Below are 19,959 nucleotides of genomic sequence, written 5' to 3'. Positions count from 1 at the left end.
CCGTACAAAGGGATACCAGAAGAAGAGGGGCAAGGGATAGAGAACCTGTTGGAAAAAGTAATGATGGAAAACTTCCCAAATTTGGGGGGAGAAAAAGTCACACAAGTCAAGGAAGCACAGAGGGTCCCATTCAAGAGGAATCCAATGAGGCCCACTCCAAGACACATCATCATGAAAATGGCAAATAGCAAAGACAAACACAGAATCCTAAAGGAAGCACGGGAGAAAGAGGTAGTAACCTGTAAGGGAGCCCCGGTATGGCTAGCAGCTGACTTCTCAACAGAAACACCGCAAGCCAGAAGGGAATGGCAAAAAATATTCCACGTCATCAAAAGTAAAGGCCTACAACCAAGACTGCTCTACCCAGCAAGCCTCTCAATTAAAATGGAAGGTGAAATAAGGAGTTTCCGAGGCAAAAGAAGGCTAAAAGAATACACCTCCACCAAACCAGCATTGCAAGGTACGCTAAAAGGACTGATTTAAGAAGATGAAGAAAAAGAGTCTATGAATACCCAGTTCCTTTCACAGTCACCAATACTTGATATCACCAATATTTTTAATACTTATTAATCTGATTGTCACAATGATGTGTTATTTTAATTGTTCCTTTATTATTTGTTGAAACTAAACCTGTTTTTGTATATTTCTTGCCTATTTCTTTTTTTTTAAAGCCTTAAATGACTTTTTGGTATTCTTTATCCATTTTTTGATTAAATATTTGTACAAATTTTTCCCTAAAAAAAGAAGAAAAAACAACTAGTAACCGTCTTTTAGAGGTGTTGCAAATACTCTCCTATTTTATTACTTGTCCTTTAACTTTTTTTATAGGTATAGTACTATACAGTCTTAAATGTTTAATATAGTCATATTGTCAAAATTTTACTTTACAGCTTCTGGGTTTTAATATGTTACTTCATGGTAAGAAAAATATTATTTTGTATTTTCTCCTAAAACTCCTTAGATTTTACATATTGATTTTTAACTCACTTGAATATTTGTTGTAGAATATGTGAAATAGGGCTCTATATTTGTTTTATTTCAAGTAATAGTGGTCCATGCACCTTATTTGTTGAATAAGCCTCATTTCCCCCATTGATTTGAAATATCAATTGAATCACATATTACATTGTTAGATACATATGTTTGTTTCTAGAATGCTCATTTTATTTCACTGATCTACTTGACTATTTCTGTGTTGGTGTCATGTTTTAATTTGTGAGACTTTATAACGGATTTAAATTTTTTAATATTTTAAAATGGGTTTTGATATTTAAAAAAATAAATAAAATCAATCTGCACTTTAAAAAAAAGAAAGAAGGAACTCCTACCTTTTGCAACAACATGGATGGAACTGGAGAATATTATGCTAAGTGAAATAAGCTAGTTGATGAAAGACAAATACCATATGATCTCACCTATAAGTGGAACCTATTCAACAAAATAAACTAATGAACAAAATAGACCAAAGGCATGGAAACATGGAGCAGATGGCAAGTGACCAGAGGGGATGGGGGAGGAGGACAACTGTGGAAAGAAGGGGAAAGGACTAGACGAAGGACATGTGTGAATGACCCATGGACATGGACAACAGAGTGGGAATTGACTGTGGGAGTGGGGTTTGCAGGGTGGGATGGGTGGAGGAGGTCAAAGAGGGAAAATTAAGACAACTGTAATAGAATAAACATGATTAAAAAAATAAATTAAATAAAAAATAAATAAAAATAAAAAGACATACCACTCAATGGGAGAACACATTCACCAATACTTCTGATTAGTGAATATCCAAAATTTATAAAGAACTTAAAAAACTCAACACCAACAAAACAAACAATCGAATTAAATAATGGGCAAAGGACTGAACAGACGCCTCCCCAAAGAGGACATAGAGATGGCCAAGAGACATATGAAAAAATGCTCAACATCACTAATGCACATTAAAACCACAATGAGCCTTGGCTGGTGTAGCTCAGTGGATTGAGTGCCAGCCTAAGAACCAAAGGGTCACCAGTTCAATCCGCAATCAGAGTATATGCCTGGGTTGCAGGCCAGGTTCCCCCAGTGAGGGGAGCATGAGAGGTAACCACACATTGATGTTTCTCTCTCTTTCTCCCTCCCTTCCTCTCTGTCTAAAAATAAATAAAATCTTTAACAAAATAAAATAAATAAAACCACAATGAGAAACCATCTCACACCTGTCAAAATGGCTACCATCAACAGATCAACAAACAACAAATGCTGGTGAGGATATGGAAAAGGGGGAACCTCTTTTGCACTGTTGATGGGAATGCAGACTGGTATAGCCACTGCGGGAAGCAGTATGGAGATACCTCAAAAAATTAAAATGGATCTGCCTTTTGACTCAGCAATTCTACTTCTGGGAATATATCCGAAGAAACCCAAAACACTAATTGGAAAGAACATAAGCACCACTATGTTCATTGCAGCATTATTTGCAATCACCAAGATATGGAAGCAGTCCAAGTGTCCATCAGTAGATGAACAGATAAAACAGCTACAGTACATTTACACAATGGAATACTACTCGGCCATAAAAAAGGAGAAAATTTTACCCTTAGTGATAGCATATATGGACCTGGAGAATATTATGCTAAGTGAAATAAGCCAGTCAGAGAAAGACGACTACCATACGATTTCACTCGTATGTGGAATAAAATGAACAAACTGACTAACAAACAAAATAAACCCATAGATTGAGAGCAGGCTGACAGCTCTGGGTGGTGGTGGTGGTGGTCGTGGTAAGGAGATGGAGGGATTGAGCAAAAAGGAAGAAGGACTCATGGGCATGGACAAGAGAGTGCTGATTGTGGTGGGGAGAGGGGTATGAGTGATAATGGTAATGGAATGATTAAAATAGCTACAGATTTACAATATGACTAACAATCGATTAACTTCAACAATAAAAAGGTTTGAAACAGTCTACTATGTGTTTCTGAGGAACATCATTTGCTCTATTAGCAAAGCAACACTGTGTAACAGGGAGACCACTGGTCTGGGAGTCAGAACTGGTAGGATATAACCCCGGTTTTGTCTTTCACTAGCTGTGTGGCTCTGGATGAGCTTCTTAACCTCTCTGGGACTCAAATTCCTCAAATCAGGAAAGTAAGCCAGAAAATGGCTAAGGTGTTTCTCTTCTAGTACTGAAATCCCTCTCCCACTCCGGACTTAAAAAAGCTTGAAAATGCTAGATCTTTATGAACATGCAGTATAAAAATAAATAAAAAGATTAAGATAAAGTTAAGCATAAAAGTATACTGCTTCTGTTCCCAGTAACTTGCATAGGACATAGAGAATTAAAAAGGTAATTAATGAATAAAACAAAGAGCTATACAGGGATGGGGCAAAGATTTGACATACAGGAGACCTTTTGAAGCTAGTGAGAAATCAAATCAACAGACAACGTAATTAGCTAATGTGTTTAAAGCCCTGCCAGGCGCCATAGGGACATAAAGATAAAATAGATACAGTTGAGCCCTCGGGAAGTGGTAAAATACACAAGAAATCAGAAACAAATGAAGGTACATGGAGGGGACCTAGTAATTAGTGAACGTTAGAAAACCTTACTCACTTCACTGCTATAATCCAAAGAAACAGGAGAGAAAACAGGATAGGAAGGAAAGGACTCTGTATTGATCTGAAAGAAGAGTGAAAAGTTATAAAGGTAAAAATGGAAAACAAAACCACACTTTTATAAAACATTGCCAGAAACACCAATAACCCGGTCACCCAAGATCATATTTATAATAGTGAGGGAAAAGAAAAAAGAACTAAAACCCATGTTAAGAGCCCAAGTGAATCTCTATGAAAAAGTTATAAGTATCATCACCTGTGAGAAGGAGCCTATTTTTCTCTTATCAAAGTCATCAGCATGCTACTTAAAGCAGAGAAACCAAAGAGAACATGGAGTCTATCAAAAGCAAAGTTTTAAAGTCTAAAGTGATGTTATAGACCATTTCATCTGCTTCATGAAGACCTCTAATGTGGTGAATGAGTGGTGTTCTTCTTTGGCATTATGCAGTTACCCAGACTAAAATTAAAAAGTAGGAGCAAAAATACCTGACTAGGGAAAGGAGCTTGTCCTCCAGGGTACTGAGGAGGCATCTGTCCTCCAGGAAAGCCACCTACATGTTTAAAAACATAGAGCAAACAGGTCTTATATGATTTAGTTTTTCAAAATAGTATTGGCCATTGTTAATATGAAAATATATAAGAACATTCACATTGTTATTCATTAGGATTTCTTTTTAGTATAATTTACTAAATCTAAAACAAAATTTGGTCTTAAGAACCTTTTAAAATATTCTGTTTCCTACATAATATGCTAACAAATAACACTTTTTTAAAAAAACACTTGAACCAAATTAAATTCTGATTCCACCTGGAAAGGATGCCAGGACACAGCTCTGGGGGTCGTTTCATTTGTGGTAGGAGTAAACAGAGAAGTTCTTGAAGGTTGTGTTTTTTGGCTTTGGGACATTATTTTTTTTAATTGAAAAAGTAGGTCCTTATTTTAATCTTACTGATTAAGCTTTTTCATCAAATTAATACAGTTCATGGAACTATGTATTTAAAATTATTTATAGAGGTACTTAGCATAAATGTTTGTTGACAACTATCCCAAACAAAGTTCTCTCAATGACAATTGAAAAACTCAAAACATCATGCTATTGTTTTCTCTGGACAGCTGGTACATACCAGGTAGTGGGACCTGCCCTGGGCCACCTCCGTAAGACTGGGAGGGCGGCTGTGGATAGCCAGAAAAGCCTGCTCCACCTGGCGGGGCTCCGAACCCTTGGCCTGGAGGAACTAGAGAAAAGAAAAAATAAACTCTAGTGACAGCTCTCATGATTTAATTTAAAGTTTTCACTTCATTCAGTTGCCTTACTAACTTATAATATGAAAGAGTTAAGTTGTTCTCTCCCTTTGGACAAAGCTATCTTACAGGTCCCAAGCATGCTAACTGAAATGCCTTACTCACTTCTTAAGTTCACAAATAATCAAACTGTTATATACTGGTCTTTTACTACCATGAGACTTTTTTTCCAATTCCTTTCACAACAGAACTGTTGAGCTTGCTCCCAGTTTTCAGGTCCCCTGCAAATGTTTATCCCTGTATCTTGCCAGCTACATCCTTGCTGTCTAAGGTAAAAAGTAGGCTAAGTGCTATTCTGACCTCATACAGAACAAGCAGGAATGAAGAGGATAAAGGAAAGAAGGGGAAAGCACTGTAGCAACCCCGAATCATCATGCATTTGTTGACCTATAACTCACCTCCAGGATAGGATGGAGCTCCTCCTGGCTGCGGAGCACCAGGATAGCCTCCAGGGGCTGGATAACCACCTGCGGCGGGGTAGCCTCCAGCTCCTGGGTAGCCACTACTTGGTGCTGCTGGGTAGGCACCTCCTCCCATTACAGGAAACCCACTAGGATAAGGATACTGACCCGGAGGGGGGAAGGACGACTCCTGACCCACAGGCTGAAAAAACAGAAAACATTTTCAAAGAAATCTGACCCATCTAAAAAAACAAACAAACAGAAGTAACTGTTAAGGTTTAACTTGTTCTTTTATTACATATTAGAAGTCTTGGTATCTTATACTAGTTTACCAATATACTTTATTTTTCAGGACACTTGTCTGTCAGAACTCAGTTTCTCTATTTGGGAATAAGAACCAGGCTCTTTCCAAACCTTCAGGAACAACTAACAAAGCTCATTGGTTCCTTCATTTCCCTAGCACCAAGAAATATGACAAAGATCCATCTCTCTACCCTAAAGTAAGGAACTCACAGCTCTCCTGCAACACACCTGGGCCTGTTGCACAATGGGGGCCCGGGGGGAGGGGTTGGAAGTGGCCCTGGCCGGGTGCTCAGTTGGTTAGAGCATCGTCCCGATGTCAAGGGTGCGGGTTTGGTCTCCAGTCAGGACACAAACAAAAAGCAACCAATGAACGTATGAATAAGTAGAAGAACAAATCAATGTCTCTCTCTTTCTCTCTCTCTCTCAAATCAATTAAAAAAAAAAAGGTGACCTGAGTCACACATGAGGTGTGAAATTTTGGGTATCGATTCAGATCAGACGACGTTTAAGAACAGCAAAGATTGTTATGTGTTCACTAAACTTCCTTCCCTGGCCACAAAGCTAGACTATACTTCCCAGACCCCCTTGCCGTTATATAGGACCATACGACTTAATACTGGTGAATGAATGTGGACAGAGTAACATACACCACATCCAGCCTGGCCCCTAAAAACCTCCTGCCCAATCCTCTACTCTCTTGTTTCCTTCATCTGCCAGCTGGAAGCAGAGGATCCAGTGGAGGACTCCAAGGTGCTGGGGATGGCAAAGCCAATACCTGGAAGAAGCCTGGGAACCCAAAAGACTACGTGGAACAAAGCCTTCTCCCCACCCCCAAATCCCATCCCCCATGACTTTCAGGAGACTGAAGTAAGGAAGAAATGGGTTTTTATTGTGTTAAGTCATTGGGATGTTCAGGTTGTCTGCTTCAGCAATTAGCCTGCACTGACTGAAATGATCACCAGGGTTCACTTTAGTACATAGGAACCTGGGAACAACCACAGTTCTCCTCTCTCCTGTGATAAACCCAGCTGTATATTCACTTTACATAAGGGTACACACATTATCATTAATCTGTAAGCCCCTCTTTCTATTCTCTCAGACAGAAAGAAGCGCTACATACTTATGAGCATAAAACGGAAATGCATGATTCTTACTTATGCCTCAGCTCTAAGTTTAGTTCCCATAGTAATGACATCAACAGTCAGAACTTGCAGCACATTTATAAAATGTACTCCAAATACTAAAAGTCTCAGAACTAGAAATCAAGGGCCCTATAATCCACTGCAATTTGTTACCTTTGAGTCGAGTTTTTCCTAATTATTTAAAACCTACTAACACAAAGGTTAAAAACCAGTGACTCAAGAGATAAATTTAGCTCATACATGTTGTACTGATTCATACATTTAACATTTAAAAAATTAACTTCCCAATTTTAAAAATTGGGACAATTTCACATAAAATCCAGATTTCTTGCTTTATCTGAAGAAACAGAGTATCTAGCAACATCGGGTCTGCCTCCCTGCACGGCCGTATCAGGTCTCTGCTCTAGCATATCTGTAAGATCTGCCATGGGCTAGTCCTACACAATACCTGTTCCAAAAAATAGGCTCATTTCAGTATTATCAATGCCAATACTTACAGGATATCCAGGGAAAGGTGGGTAGCCTGTGGGGGGATAGCCTGGGTATGACATTCTGTAACAATAAAAAATGTCCTCTGTTATTTCTTGTAAGGGTTAAGGCATTCGAAGATAGTTGTTGTCAAGAGGTCCTATACAAAATACACCTTTGAAAAGAGTCTGGCTGGCATTCAAACGTGGATATGAGGGGTAAAAGCAAAGCTGATAAAATGTGTCTTCATTTCATGATTGGTACCAATGGATTCAGTATAGCATAGTACATGTTCCAGCTTCATATACCATACAATTTTTGTCATCTCTGAATACTACCCGTACTATTATTTATGGAATATTTTTAAGTCAAGAATTTTTTCACTTAAAATTGCTTTATATCAATTCCATAAATGGAAAACATGAAATAGATTTCTTGTCACAAAGAGAAGGTAACATTAAAATGAATATGTAAATGTTACAATACTGTCCACATGCCACAGAAATCTTCTCATATAGTGATATAACCACACTGTGAAAACATTAAGAGTTAAGTTAACATTCAGTAGTCATACATACCTGGATTTACCCTGGCTGTCTTTGTTTTTATAAAATTCTAATTTTGGAAAATTTCAAACTTCTTAAAATGTAAAATTAACAGATAAGAAACCCTATAGGCTTATAACCCAGCTACGGTGATTACCAATTCACATCAATCTTTTTTCAATATTCTCTCTCCCTCTCCACCAGTTCGCTGGACTGTTTTGAAGCAAATTCTAGATATTCTATCATTTTAATCTACATATACTTCGGTATACATCTCTAAAAATATAACTTTTTAATTAACAGTGCTGTTATAAAAATATAACCATAACATCATCAATATGTCAGTGTTAAAATTTCCAATTGTCTTTTAAGTATTTTTTTTTTTAATTTTGTACTTTAGGGTGGGGGTGGGATGGGTGGAGGGGGATAAAGGGGGAAAAATTGAGACCACTGTAACAGAATAAATATGATTTATACATTTAAATAAATAAATTTTGTACTTTATTATAGAAAATTTCAAACATTTAAAAGTAGAGAGAACAGTATTAGGCTGAACTACATGGCATTACTGAAATTCATCTGTTTTTAACATACAAAAAAATTTCTTGAAGTTCAACTTAATATAATAAATGTCCATGCAACCTCCAGGTTGAGTTTCAATGACTATGAGGTGGAGGCCAACCCTATGTCATGTGCACCCCAAAGACTGCCCTTCCCTTGACTATCTTAAAGCAAGTCCCCAGTCATCATATCCTTTCACTCATATGGACTTCAACATATTATGTGTAAAAAAGACCAGGATTCTTGCCTTGACCAGTGTTGCTTAGTTGGCTAGGCATCATCCTGCAAAGCAAAAGGTTGCCAGTAATTCTTGGTAAGGGCACATGCTGGCCTCGGCGGTCCAGTCTCCAGTCAGGGCAGTTACGAGATGCAAACGATCTGTTTTCCTCTCTCACATCAATGTTTCTCTCCTTTTCTCCCTCCCTTCCCCCACCTCTAAAAAATAAATAAAATCTTTTAAAAAAAGGCAAGGAACTCTTTTAAACCATAGTCATTTACCAATTTTGTAGCTTAAAAATTTGTTCACGTGTTTCTTATTTTTAGTCTATAGGCCTCCCCTCTTATTTTTTTCCTTGTAGTTTATTTGTCAAAGACAGTTTGTCCTGAAATCTACCACTATCTATCTGGATTTTGCTGATTGACTCTCCATAATATTCTTTAACAGTTATTGCCTGTTAGTAGTTAGATCTACAAAGCTTGGTGAGATTCAGGTTACTTTTGTTAGCAAGAATACTCAACAGGTATTTTGCGTACAGTACTTATATCGGGAAACATGTAATGATCAGCTGTTTCTCTTTTTTGTGGCTGATGATCAACCTAGATCTAATTCTATCATTCTTTCTTTATTATCTGGAATACTTTTTGAGAAATTTCCCTTTAACAACCGTATGGTTTTTCGGAAGTATAATCTATATAGGAAAGATATATAATGTTTGATTTTTTTTTCTCTTCATTTACCAGTTTTTGAAATTTAGGAGACTCAACATGCAGCCACATCCATCTTTATAAATGGGAGACAGAGGAAGATTTAATAGAAGAGGAGAAGGCAACGTGGCTATGAACGCAGCAGACGTTGGAGAATGCTGGCAGCCACAAGAAACTGGAAGAGGCAAGGAACGGATTCTCACCCAGAGCCTCCTAGGGGAGCGGAGCCCAGCCAACACCCAGATTTCAGCCAAGTGATACAGATTTTGGACTTCTGGCCTCCAGAACTGAGAGAAAAATAAACTTCTATTGTTTTAGGCCATCAAGTTTGTAGTTATTTAGTTATATAGCAGCATAGGAAATTAATAGAAATCAACATCTATGTTGTTGCTGACAACAAAATTCCTAAGAACAATTCAAAACTTTTTTTAAAGATTTTATTTATTCATTTCTAGAGAGAGGGGAATAGAAGGAGAAAAAGAGGGAGAGAAACATCAACATGCAAGTGTGCGGGAGAAACATCTTGATCAGTTAAAAACTCTTAACAATTAAAAGCTCTTACCACCCTGGCTGGTGTGGCTCAGTGGATAGAGTGCCAGCCTGAGAACCAATTCAGTTCCATTCCCAGGCAGGGCATATGCCTGGGCTATAGGCCAGATCTTTCGTTGTGGGTGTGTGAGAGGCAACTAATCCATGTATTTCTCACACATTGATGTTTCTCTCCCTCCCTTACCCTCTTGGTAAAAATAAATAAATAAAAGCTTAAAAAAACAAAACAAAACAAAACAGCTCTCACCAACACCTAATTCCCAATGTGAAATCTCTACCACTTGAACCATTCTCAGCTTTTCTTTGCTTAAGCCACTGTTATTAACTGACCTGGCCCTCAAGCCTGAGTTCACTCACTTCTCACCTATTCAGCTCAAATCTTCTCTCTCTTCTTTGAACACTGTACTACAGTACTTCTTAAATGTTAACATACATGTGAATCACTTGGGGAATCTTGTTAAAATGCAGACTCTGACTCAGTAGTTTTGAAATGAAATCTGAGATTCTACATTTTTGACTAAGCTTCCAGATAACACTGATGCTACTAGTCTGTGAATCATATTTTTGTATTAGAATATTTTGGCATCTCTGGACCCAATAACTAATTGGCTAATTTTTTCAATGTGTGTTTTGGCTCTTCTCCCCAGCACGGCTGTAAATAATCTGTATTATTTTTATATCAAGACCCCAAACAAATCCTCAACATTTATGAAAATCCACTACGTAATACCAACTGTCCCTAGATGCTGGTAGAAATATGGGTCGAAGTATGTGGCATTTTGAGAAAAATATATAGGAAAATGAGCTGATAAATTTAAGTTACTATAGTGTTCCTTATGACATAAGCACAGGATAGAAGCAAAACACTTGCTAAATTGAGAATGAATAGGCACATAATCGACTCAAAGTTATAAACTAACAAAAATAAAATAAGTTATAAACACTGTTCCTGTCAGTTCTAAAATGGTTATTTGGTATCCAAAGTCTTGGATGTAAAACAGGAACTAAAATGTTACTTTTGCTCTCTTCTTCCCTAAGCCTGGTTTGTATAAGGAGCAAAGAGATAACGACATCTAAAAACAGTCAAATGGACCAAAAGCGAAAGATGTCAGGCTCAAAAAAAAAAGTGGAGGGGAATCTGAAAATAGTTTGTGAGAGATATGAATAATAATTTTAAAGGCAACAAGTAGTTACAGTACCAAAGACCACATAAGCAACTTAAATTTCTAAATTTTAGGAACTATTCCAAAGTCCTATTTCTGCATTTATTAAATCTTATCTTTAAGGGCCTAGAGGAATTAATTATGTCAACCAGAGTTCCAAAACAGAATGAAAATAAAGACTATCTGCACATGAAAAAATATAATGCAATTTTAAGTAAGTGAATTTGGGTATATTTGAGGAATGTAATTTTATAAAGAACTAGAACACAATTCCATTATAGAAATACTTGCACAAATGCTGTGTGTGTGTGTGTGTGTGTGTGTGTGTGTCTGCGTGTGTATGTACAAGGCTATTGATTACAACACTATTTGTAATACAAAAAAATGTAAAAATAATCTAAAAGTCCATCAATAAGAGTTTAAATAGATTACGGGAACTTGCAGTCAAGGTGGAGGGTAAATAAACATGGCTTGTTCTCTCACATACCACATCAAAATTACAACTGAACTATAGAACAACCATCACTCAGAATCATCAAATATCAAGTTGACTAGAAGTCTGACAACTATGGAATTAAAGAAACCACATCCATCCAGACTGGTAGGAGGAAGTGGAGATATGAACTGGGCTGGTCCCGCATCCACGTGTGGTGGATAAATATTTGGGAGGGGTATCTCAGAAGCGAGGAGTCCCAGCTCCACACCAGGCCCCCTAGCCCAGGGTTCCAGTACCAGGAAGATAAGTCTCCATAACTTCTGGCTGCAAAAACCAGCAAGGATTGAGTCAGTGGAAGAAACTTCTGGAGTCCCAAGCAGTTCCTCTTAAAGAACCCACGCAGGAACTTACTCAGGCTCACGCCCTCTGAGCTCCAGCACTGGAGTAGCAGCTTGGAAGGTACCAGTGACATACAGGGAGGAACTGAAGTATCTGGCATCAAGGTGAGAGCTGGGGGACAGCCTTCTTCCAGACAGAAAAGCAGACAGAAAAGCAGGCAGACGCCACTGTCCCTTTTCTGAATCCTCCCCACACAGGCACAGAACCAGCAGGAGGGTGCCATATCTAAGACTCCACCAACCTGGCTAACACTGTTTGTCCTGCCCTGGAGATCCCCTGAGGCTATGTCCCACCCAACTTACAGCTGGCCCACCCAAGGTGTTAACAGTAGCTTTTTCATATGAATGGCTGGTTCTGGCTCATGCTTTACAACTTGCTAAATTCTCTCAAACAAGCAACAGACGCCACAGTGAGCCGCCAGCCTCCACACCTCTTCCTAAGTGGCCTCAGGCCCGGCACTAGCAGCAGCCAGCCTAAATTCACAACTAGGTTTCCCCAGAGAACATCCAAGCCCAGCACAAGTAGCAGCCATCTGCAAATTACTTTACAGCTCATGCCAGGTGGCCCTGGGCAGAACACAGTTGGGGGCTGACCTTGGCCTACACCACCCAGGAAACCCCAGGGCCTACACAATCAGAGGACAGCTACAGACCATGTTGGAGCACCACCACCCTGATCTTCCACAGAGGATGGTGATTGGTGAGCACAGTGGTCCCAGCCAATCTTGCAGTTGATCAGCCTGGGTAAATCCCTCCCATTGATCTGCCAAGAGCAATCAAGGTTCAACCACAAGAGGAGGGTATACTCAGCTCATACAGTGAGTACACCTCGAGTGCCCAGCTCGGGTGATAGGGGAGGCTGTGCCACTGGACCCTATAGGACACCTACTACATACGGCCACACTACCGAGACACGGAGTCAAAGCAGCTCTACCTAACACATGAAACAAACACAGGGAGGCTGCTAAAATGAGGAGACAAAGAAACAGGGATCAAATGAAAGAAGAGATCAAACTCCAGAAAAAGAACTAAACAAAATGGAGATAAGCAATCTATCAGATGCAGAGTTCAAAACACTGATTATAAAAATGCTCCAGGAATTTAGTGAGGACATCAACAACATAAAAAAGATCCAGTCAGAAACAAAGGATTCACTAATTGAAATAAGGAACAATTTACAGGGAAACAACAATACAGTGAATAAAGCCAAGAATCAAATCAATGATTTGGAATATAAGGAAGCAAAAAAAGTAATCAAAACAAGAAGAAAAAAGAGTCCAAAAAAAACAAGGATAGTGTAAGCAGTCTCCAGGACAACTTAAGAACTCCAACATTCATATCATAGGGGTTCCAGAAGAAGAAGAAAAAGAGCAAGAAATTAGAAATCCATCTGAAAAATTAATGAAAGAAAACTTCCCTAATTAGGTGAAGAAAATAGACATGCAAGTCCAGGAAGCATCTCTAGAGAGTCCCAAACAAGATGGATGAAAAGAGGCCCACTCCAAGACACATCATAGTTAACATGGTAAAGGTTAAAGATAAAGGGAGAATCTTAAACACGGCAAGAGAAAAGCAGTTAGGTACCTACAGGGGAGTTCCCATAAGACTGTCAGCTGATTTCTCAAAAGAAGCATGGCAGGCTAGAAGGAAATGGCAAGAAATATTAAGTCATGAATAGCAGGGACCTACAGCCAAGATCACTCTATCCAGCAAAGCTATCATTTAGAATTGAAGGGCAGATAAAAAGCTCCAGACAAGAAAAAACTAAAGGAATTAATCATTACCAAACCACTATTATGTGAAATGTTAAAGGAACTTATTTAAGGAAAAGATCAAAACTATGAATAAAATGGCAGTAAATGCATACCTGTCAACAAACGACTCTAAAAAACAAAGTAAGCAAACAAAAACAGAGACAGAATCATGGATATGGAAAGCATTTTGATGGTTGCCAGATGGAAAGGGGTGTGGAGGAATGGGTGAAGAGGTGACAGGATTAAGAAGTACAAATAGGTAGTTACAGAATAGCCATGGGGATGTAGAATACAGTGTAGGAAATGCAGTAGCCAAAGAACTTATACACATGACCCGTGGACATAAACGATGGTGTGGGGATTGCCTGAGGGAGGGGGGGATGCTGGGTGGAGGGAGACAAAGGGAGAAAAATTGGGACAATTGTAGTAGTGTAATCAATAAAATATAATTTTTAGAAAATTAATAGATTATGGACAGCCATACAATGAATTGTTATGTAACTATTAAAAATTAGCAGCTCTTTTTTTACTTATATATGAAATCATCTCTAAGTCATATTAAGAGGAAGGAAAAAACAAGGTGGAAAACTGCATAGGTAATTTGCAATCGTATATAGAAAAAATACATTTATTTGCTTATCTACATAGACAATACTCCTGAAAGTCCCCTCAAGGAAGTAGAAAAACAGTGCTTGCCTCGGGAAAGACAGATGGGGCATAGTGAGAAGGATACCTACTTTTCCAAGTACCTCTCACCTTTTCGGAATTGGGCATGTATCATCTATTCCAAAGGTAAATTTTAAAAGCTTTTGTAAAACGCTTAAACAAGCCCTAAGGTGACTCAACATATTACTCAACTTTGCCCAAGGCATAATAAGACATAATAAGGCACTATAATGGTGAACCAGAGCTTTTCTTTTTAACATTCTCCCTCAGCAACTACTTCTAAAAGACTAGAAATTCAGTCTTGGTTCTCCAAACCATCTCCACCCAGTGAGTCAACTACAAAAAGGGGTGGGTCTCACTATGGGAGTCTCATAGTGGCATGAAGCCCAGGAAACCCAAGAGGCAGCTGTTGCAAATTTATGAAATAAATAGGAACAAATAGGAAACAGGAAGGGTGAATGATGATGGCCGACGGCAGATACAATTTTCCAAAACCTGCCTCTTAGTTGGGAAAGACCTATTAAATCAGTAGGCAAGAGCCCTTGGATAAAGAACTGGAGGCATCATGGCTAGCTTCTACAAGGACCGAGTAGGCAGCTACCACCGGTGAGGAATGGTAAGAGGGTTAAATTTGCCGGGGTCAAAATGAACTTTCCTACCTGCCTATCCTACCTTGAAACTCCTTCCCAACCTGAGATAACTCATTACACTCATTATCTAATTAGGACAGATTACCAGATCAGCTCCCTATCAGCTGGCAAAACTAGGTAGTTAAAAGGCAGTTGGATGACTTCCTCCCATTTGTCACTCTATGGTGGACATCAGCCATTTCCCTCTATCCGGGAAGTGTTCGCACATTAAGCGCTGATAACAGCACACGTTTGTTGTTGTTGTTGCTGCTGCTGCTGCTGCTGCTGCTCAGGGAATAGGAATCACACCTGAAATGGAATGAAACCCGAACCAGTGTACAACTCTAGGCGTATGCACTGTGTCCTAGGGTTTACCAAGAGCAGTACAAATTTCGGAAGTTTCCCTAAATTTGCTGTGTCACCGGGAAGTCTCGTCACTGGCCAGACTTACGTTTCGGAGCTGCTCATTGGTTTCCCCACTCAGCCTTCTCCGAGGTCAATTCGGCAGGGCCACCTCCTGGCCCCAGTCCCTCCACCAGTGGTCCACCTGCCCGCACGCGGGGCGTCACTCCTCCCCTGATCTCGGACAGACGAGCGCCACAGAGAACTGGCGGACAAGACTTCCCGTTTCCTGCCCGCCGGGCCGGCCGCCTCGCTTATCCCACCCCAAAGCCACCCTGCCGGGCAGCGGGGGTCCTGAGACACGCACAACGAGTCGCCCGCCACTCGGGAGGCCCATAGGCCCCTGCACCGTCCCTTGGCGCGGGGACACAAGCGGGGCCCTGCCACCTCCGGACGACGGGCCTCAGAGCGGGCGGGGCCGTGGCGACCGAGGAGGACGAGGGGTGACAAGGGTAGGGGGCACCGTTCCTCACCTGACACCAGAGAGCAGCGTCACAGCCCAACCCAGGCGGCGGCAAGATGGAACCCGGGGCGGGCCCGGGGAGGGCGGGGCGCCGGCGGCGGCCGCGCGAGCCCGTTAGGATCGCCGCCGCAGCCGGGAACGCCCCTGGGGCCGGAGGGGGGACGTGCCCGGCAGGGGGCGGCCCTAGGACTGGGGCTCCGAAAATCCCTTCGTCTCCGCCCCCTGCTCCACCTGTGGGGAAAGACGCCTCTTTCCGTGGACCAACCAGTTTTACCACATTTCTTCATCACAAGGATCGTGCCCCAACCCTGTTTTGGCTCTAGCTAGTGGCGCGGTTGCAGGGGTTGCAGCGGTTCTCAGGAATCCCGGAGCCCCTTCAGCGCTCGGTGGCAGACAAGGGCTGAGACTGGAGGCCAGGTGCAGCCTCTCCGTCTCTGATAAGCCGTGTACCCTTGTATCTTCCAGGGACAAGGACGGTATCTTTTATTAGCCCTCTGTGAAATGAATATTGATTGGAGTTCCTATAATGTCGTAACTCGAGATATACTAATCAAAACCACAAGGGAGTGGTTGGGTGATTCTAGGCTCTCTTTACACTTGAACCCATCACCTGACACACACATTAGCATTGAAAGTTTGAGACGATTTCAAGGGGCCAGACCAGTGTCTTCAACTCATAAAGAGAATTTGTATTCCACAGCAGAAACCAGTCAGCTACTTTTTACAGTGGTTTTCAGTGTCCCCAGACCGGCAGCAGCAACATCACCCGGAAACTAGGTAGAAATGCAAAGTTTTGGGTTCCACCTTAGATCTACTGAATCAAACTCTAGGGGTAGAGCCCAGCAATCTGTTTTAACAATCCCTCCTGGTGGCTCTGATGCACACTAAAGTTTGAGAGCCATCAACCTATTACTTTACATGCTTTTCTACCCAAAAGCTTCCTCAAGGGCGTGGGATTGGGTGGATTAAATTTTTAAATGGGGTGCGCTCTCCCTCTAGGGAGCGCTCCAGCGCCTTTCCCTTCCCCCCTGTTTCCCCCGACCCCTACCCAGGCGCATTACCTCTGCCTGTCTCTGTCCTAAGCTCCAAGAGCCCTTCTGCCACCTCTGTAACTTTCTAAATAAATTTTCTCTTATAATTTGAAAAAAAAATTAATTGGGAAGAGGAAGATATGTATGTATGCAAAAGAGGAGTGAAGTGGAAGGTACTTGAGGAAGGTCACTATCGAATTTAAACAAGCTGCACAGCACTTTGAGTACCCAGCACTTTCCCCCAGATCCTACGAGTGTGTCCACCTGGCAAATATCTGGCCTTTCTGTCCATCCTGCCCCTAGAGACCTCCAGAGTTTAAGCGTCCCTTAAAAGTGGGTCTTTACTACCTACATTCTGCATTATTCCCTTGGTGATCTCATCCCCACCCCTCCCTCTGCCTTAACTATAACCTTCAGAAAATATTTTTCAAACCTGACATATTTTTCCTGACATACAAGGCCTTTCATGATCAGAGGCCCATTCCTCATGCTTCCTCTACCTAGAAATCATAGGCTGCCTTTTAGCAATTATTCATCTATTAAAACAATCCAAAGACTGCCGAATTTCTCCCTGCTTCAAAAACTTTTCCTGACCTTCTCCTGCTGTTCCTTACCTTTTCTTGGGTAGATTTGTTTACCCAATTAAACCTTTTATAGATGTCTACTGTGGCACATTTAACAGTGGAATCATAGAGCATGAGCATTTAACTGACCTGTATTCAACCACTTAAACTTTGCAACAAAACGCCTCTGAAAGTCATCATGTGCTCCAGAATTCATGTGAAATAGTAGCCATTATGTGCCTCCTGATACGAACATTTCGTTGGGTCAGAGTCTACTTTTTGTACAGTTAGAGCAGTAATTTTGTCCCCCAGGGAACATTTCACAATGCCTAAAGACATTTTTGGTTGTCCCAGTGGGGGTGGGGAGGTGCTTCTAGTATCAAATGGGTCAAAGCCAAGGATGTTACTAAACATTCTACAACACACTGAACATCTCCCTAAACAAAGAAAGTTTCAGCCCAAAATGTGAATGGTGCTAAGGTTAATAATCCTGTATAATCTTTCTAAAAAATAGTTTTGTCATTCCCTTGATTAAACTGCTTCAACAGCTTCCCTCTGGAAACAGAATAAAAGTGAAACTCCTGGCCATTGTCTATGAGGCCCTATGCAATCTGGCCCCTGCCTACTTCTCTGACCTCATCCCTCTTCAACTTCCCTCTCATTGATGTGAGAGAGAAACATCAGTCAGTTGCTCCCATACACAACCCGGGGATTGAACCCAAAACCTAGGTATATATCCTGACTGGAGATGGACCCCACAACATTTTTCGTGTATAGGACAATACCCCCAACTGAGTCAACTGGCCAGAGCTTTGACTTTATTAGCACTTTAAGGCATCTGAAATTCTGGATGTTTACTATTTCCCTCTGCTAGAATGTAAGCTCTTTGAGAACATGGATATCTCCAGAGTCTAGTAATAAATGTTCAATGAATATTTGATTGACTATAACAGGGCCTCCAAAACCCAAGCCAACTATTTCATCTGGTAATCACCTAAATAGACAGAGATTTGTTTCTAATACTGGAAGACAAAATAAGACTGTTGATAGAAGGAAGTGTTAGAATCCAATGTAGTGTTATCCTAAGGGATTGTCAATGTAGTTTTAAAATTTTTTAATTTTTATTTATTAATTTTAGAGACAGGAAAGGGGAGAGAGAGACGGAGAGACAAACATCAACTTGTTGCTCCACTTATTGCTGCTTCAGTGATTCTTTTTTCCAAAAAATATTTATTTACTTATTTATTTTTGAGAAAAGGGAGGGGAGGGAGAAAAAAGGGAGAAAAACATCAGTTGTTTGCCTCTCACATGCTGTGCCACAGCATAGCCCAGGTATTCGCCCTGGATGAGAATCGAACCAGCAACTCCTCCCTTTGCAGGCCAATGCCCAACCAACTGAGCCATGCCAGTCAGAACTGATTCTTATTATTTAAAAAAAAAAAATGTGTTTTTATCCTCGCCAGAGGATTTTTCATTGCTTTTAGAGAGAGAGGAAGGGCTCTGACCAGTGTGGCTCAGTCGGTTGGGCATTGTTCCACAAAGCAAAATGTCACTGGTTCAGTTCTTGGTCCAGGCACATGCTTAGGCTGCAGTTTGTCAGGGCACATGGCAGAGGCAATCGATGTTTCTCTCCTTCTCTTTCTCCCTCCCTTCCCCTCTCTCTAAAAATAAATAAATAAAATCTTTTAAAAAATAATGTAACAGAAAAACATTGTTTGGCTGCCTCTCTTAGGCTCCCTGGCCAGGGATCAAACCTGCAACCCAAGCCCAGGCATGTGCGCCAACTGAGAATTGAAACTGCAACCTTTTTGGTGCACTGGCGATGCTCCAACCGTCTGAGCCACACAGGCCAGGGCCATTGGTTGATTCTTGATTCTTGTATGTGTCCTGACCACAGATTGAATGCCTAAGCTTGATGTATTGGGATGACACTCTAACCAACTGAGCTACCCAGCCAGGGCTCAATGTAGTTTTGAAAATACTATTCTTTTTCACTTCCCCTGATGACTTTACAAATATAACTCTACTATGTTGTCCTTGCTTATGTCAGTCCTCTCCTATTAAACTGTAAACACTTTAAGGGCAAAAGCCATCTTAGAATCCTCAGTATTTACCACTAAGCTAGGCATTTAGAATTTTATGTACTAACACCACCATTCTACTAAGTTGGGAATTTCTGTCACCTGTTACTGTGTGGTTTGTGTCTCCTGATTAGATTCTAATAGGTATGGTATGTCATACTTCATCAATCACAATCAGTAACCAAACCCTAAAGGTTTTACTTTCATGTTCTGTCTACAAAATGTCAGTTATTTTTCTAGCTATTTTCTATGGCTAGAAATCACCTCTTCCTTTCCATGCCCACCTTAGCTGACACCTGCATTTTCTTGTCTGAATAATAACAATAGCTTCTCAATTGGTTTTCCCATCATTAAACCATCTTACAGAGTACTACCAGTTCATCTGTTTATGTTATAGAATAAAATTTGAAGTGTTATGCATTTAATAGCTACCATTTTTAAGATCTATGATTTATGAATATTCTCTCCCATTCTTTTTTAAGACTTATTTATTTTGAGGGAGAGAAGAAGGGATGGAGAAAGAGGAGAGAAACATCAATGTGTGAAGATTTTCCCCATTTTCTTCTAAGAGTTGTATAGTTTTAGCTCT

At 40.5% G+C, this 19,959-nt stretch overlaps 1 protein-coding gene across 4 annotated transcripts in view; it reads right to left on the bottom strand.

The window, feature by feature from the left end:
* ANXA7 (annexin A7) overlaps nt 1–15,768 on the bottom strand; it is a 31,600-nt gene extending 15,832 nt beyond the window's left edge. The window contains exons 1-6 of one of the 4 annotated variants that reach the window (XM_054572608.1): nt 15,706–15,768; nt 7,235–7,289; nt 5,290–5,494; nt 4,714–4,824; nt 4,075–4,139; nt 3,587–3,652 (exon numbers count right to left, since the gene is read on the bottom strand). In XM_054572608.1, the coding sequence (XP_054428583.1) occupies nt 3,587–3,652; nt 4,075–4,139; nt 4,714–4,824; nt 5,290–5,494; nt 7,235–7,288 (501 nt within the window). In that variant the 5' untranslated portion in view covers nt 7,289; nt 15,706–15,768. Of the gene's footprint in view, nt 1–3,586; nt 3,653–4,074; nt 4,140–4,713; nt 4,825–5,289; nt 5,495–7,234; nt 7,290–9,438; nt 9,459–15,281; nt 15,498–15,705 lie in introns of those variants that run through there. The other 3 variants (XM_054572606.1, XM_054572609.1, XM_054572605.1) reach the window with 3 other exon arrangements.
* Nucleotides 15,769–19,959: the final 4,191 nt, after the last annotated feature.

This window comes from Pteronotus mesoamericanus, unplaced genomic scaffold (assembly GCF_021234165.1).
Source record: "Pteronotus mesoamericanus isolate MK-2021 breed Mesoamerican mustached bat unplaced genomic scaffold, CSHL_Meso_final contig_24, whole genome shotgun sequence".
Taxonomy (NCBI): domain Eukaryota; kingdom Metazoa; phylum Chordata; class Mammalia; order Chiroptera; family Mormoopidae; genus Pteronotus; species Pteronotus mesoamericanus.
This window is presented reverse-complemented; position numbering and strand designations above follow the sequence as displayed.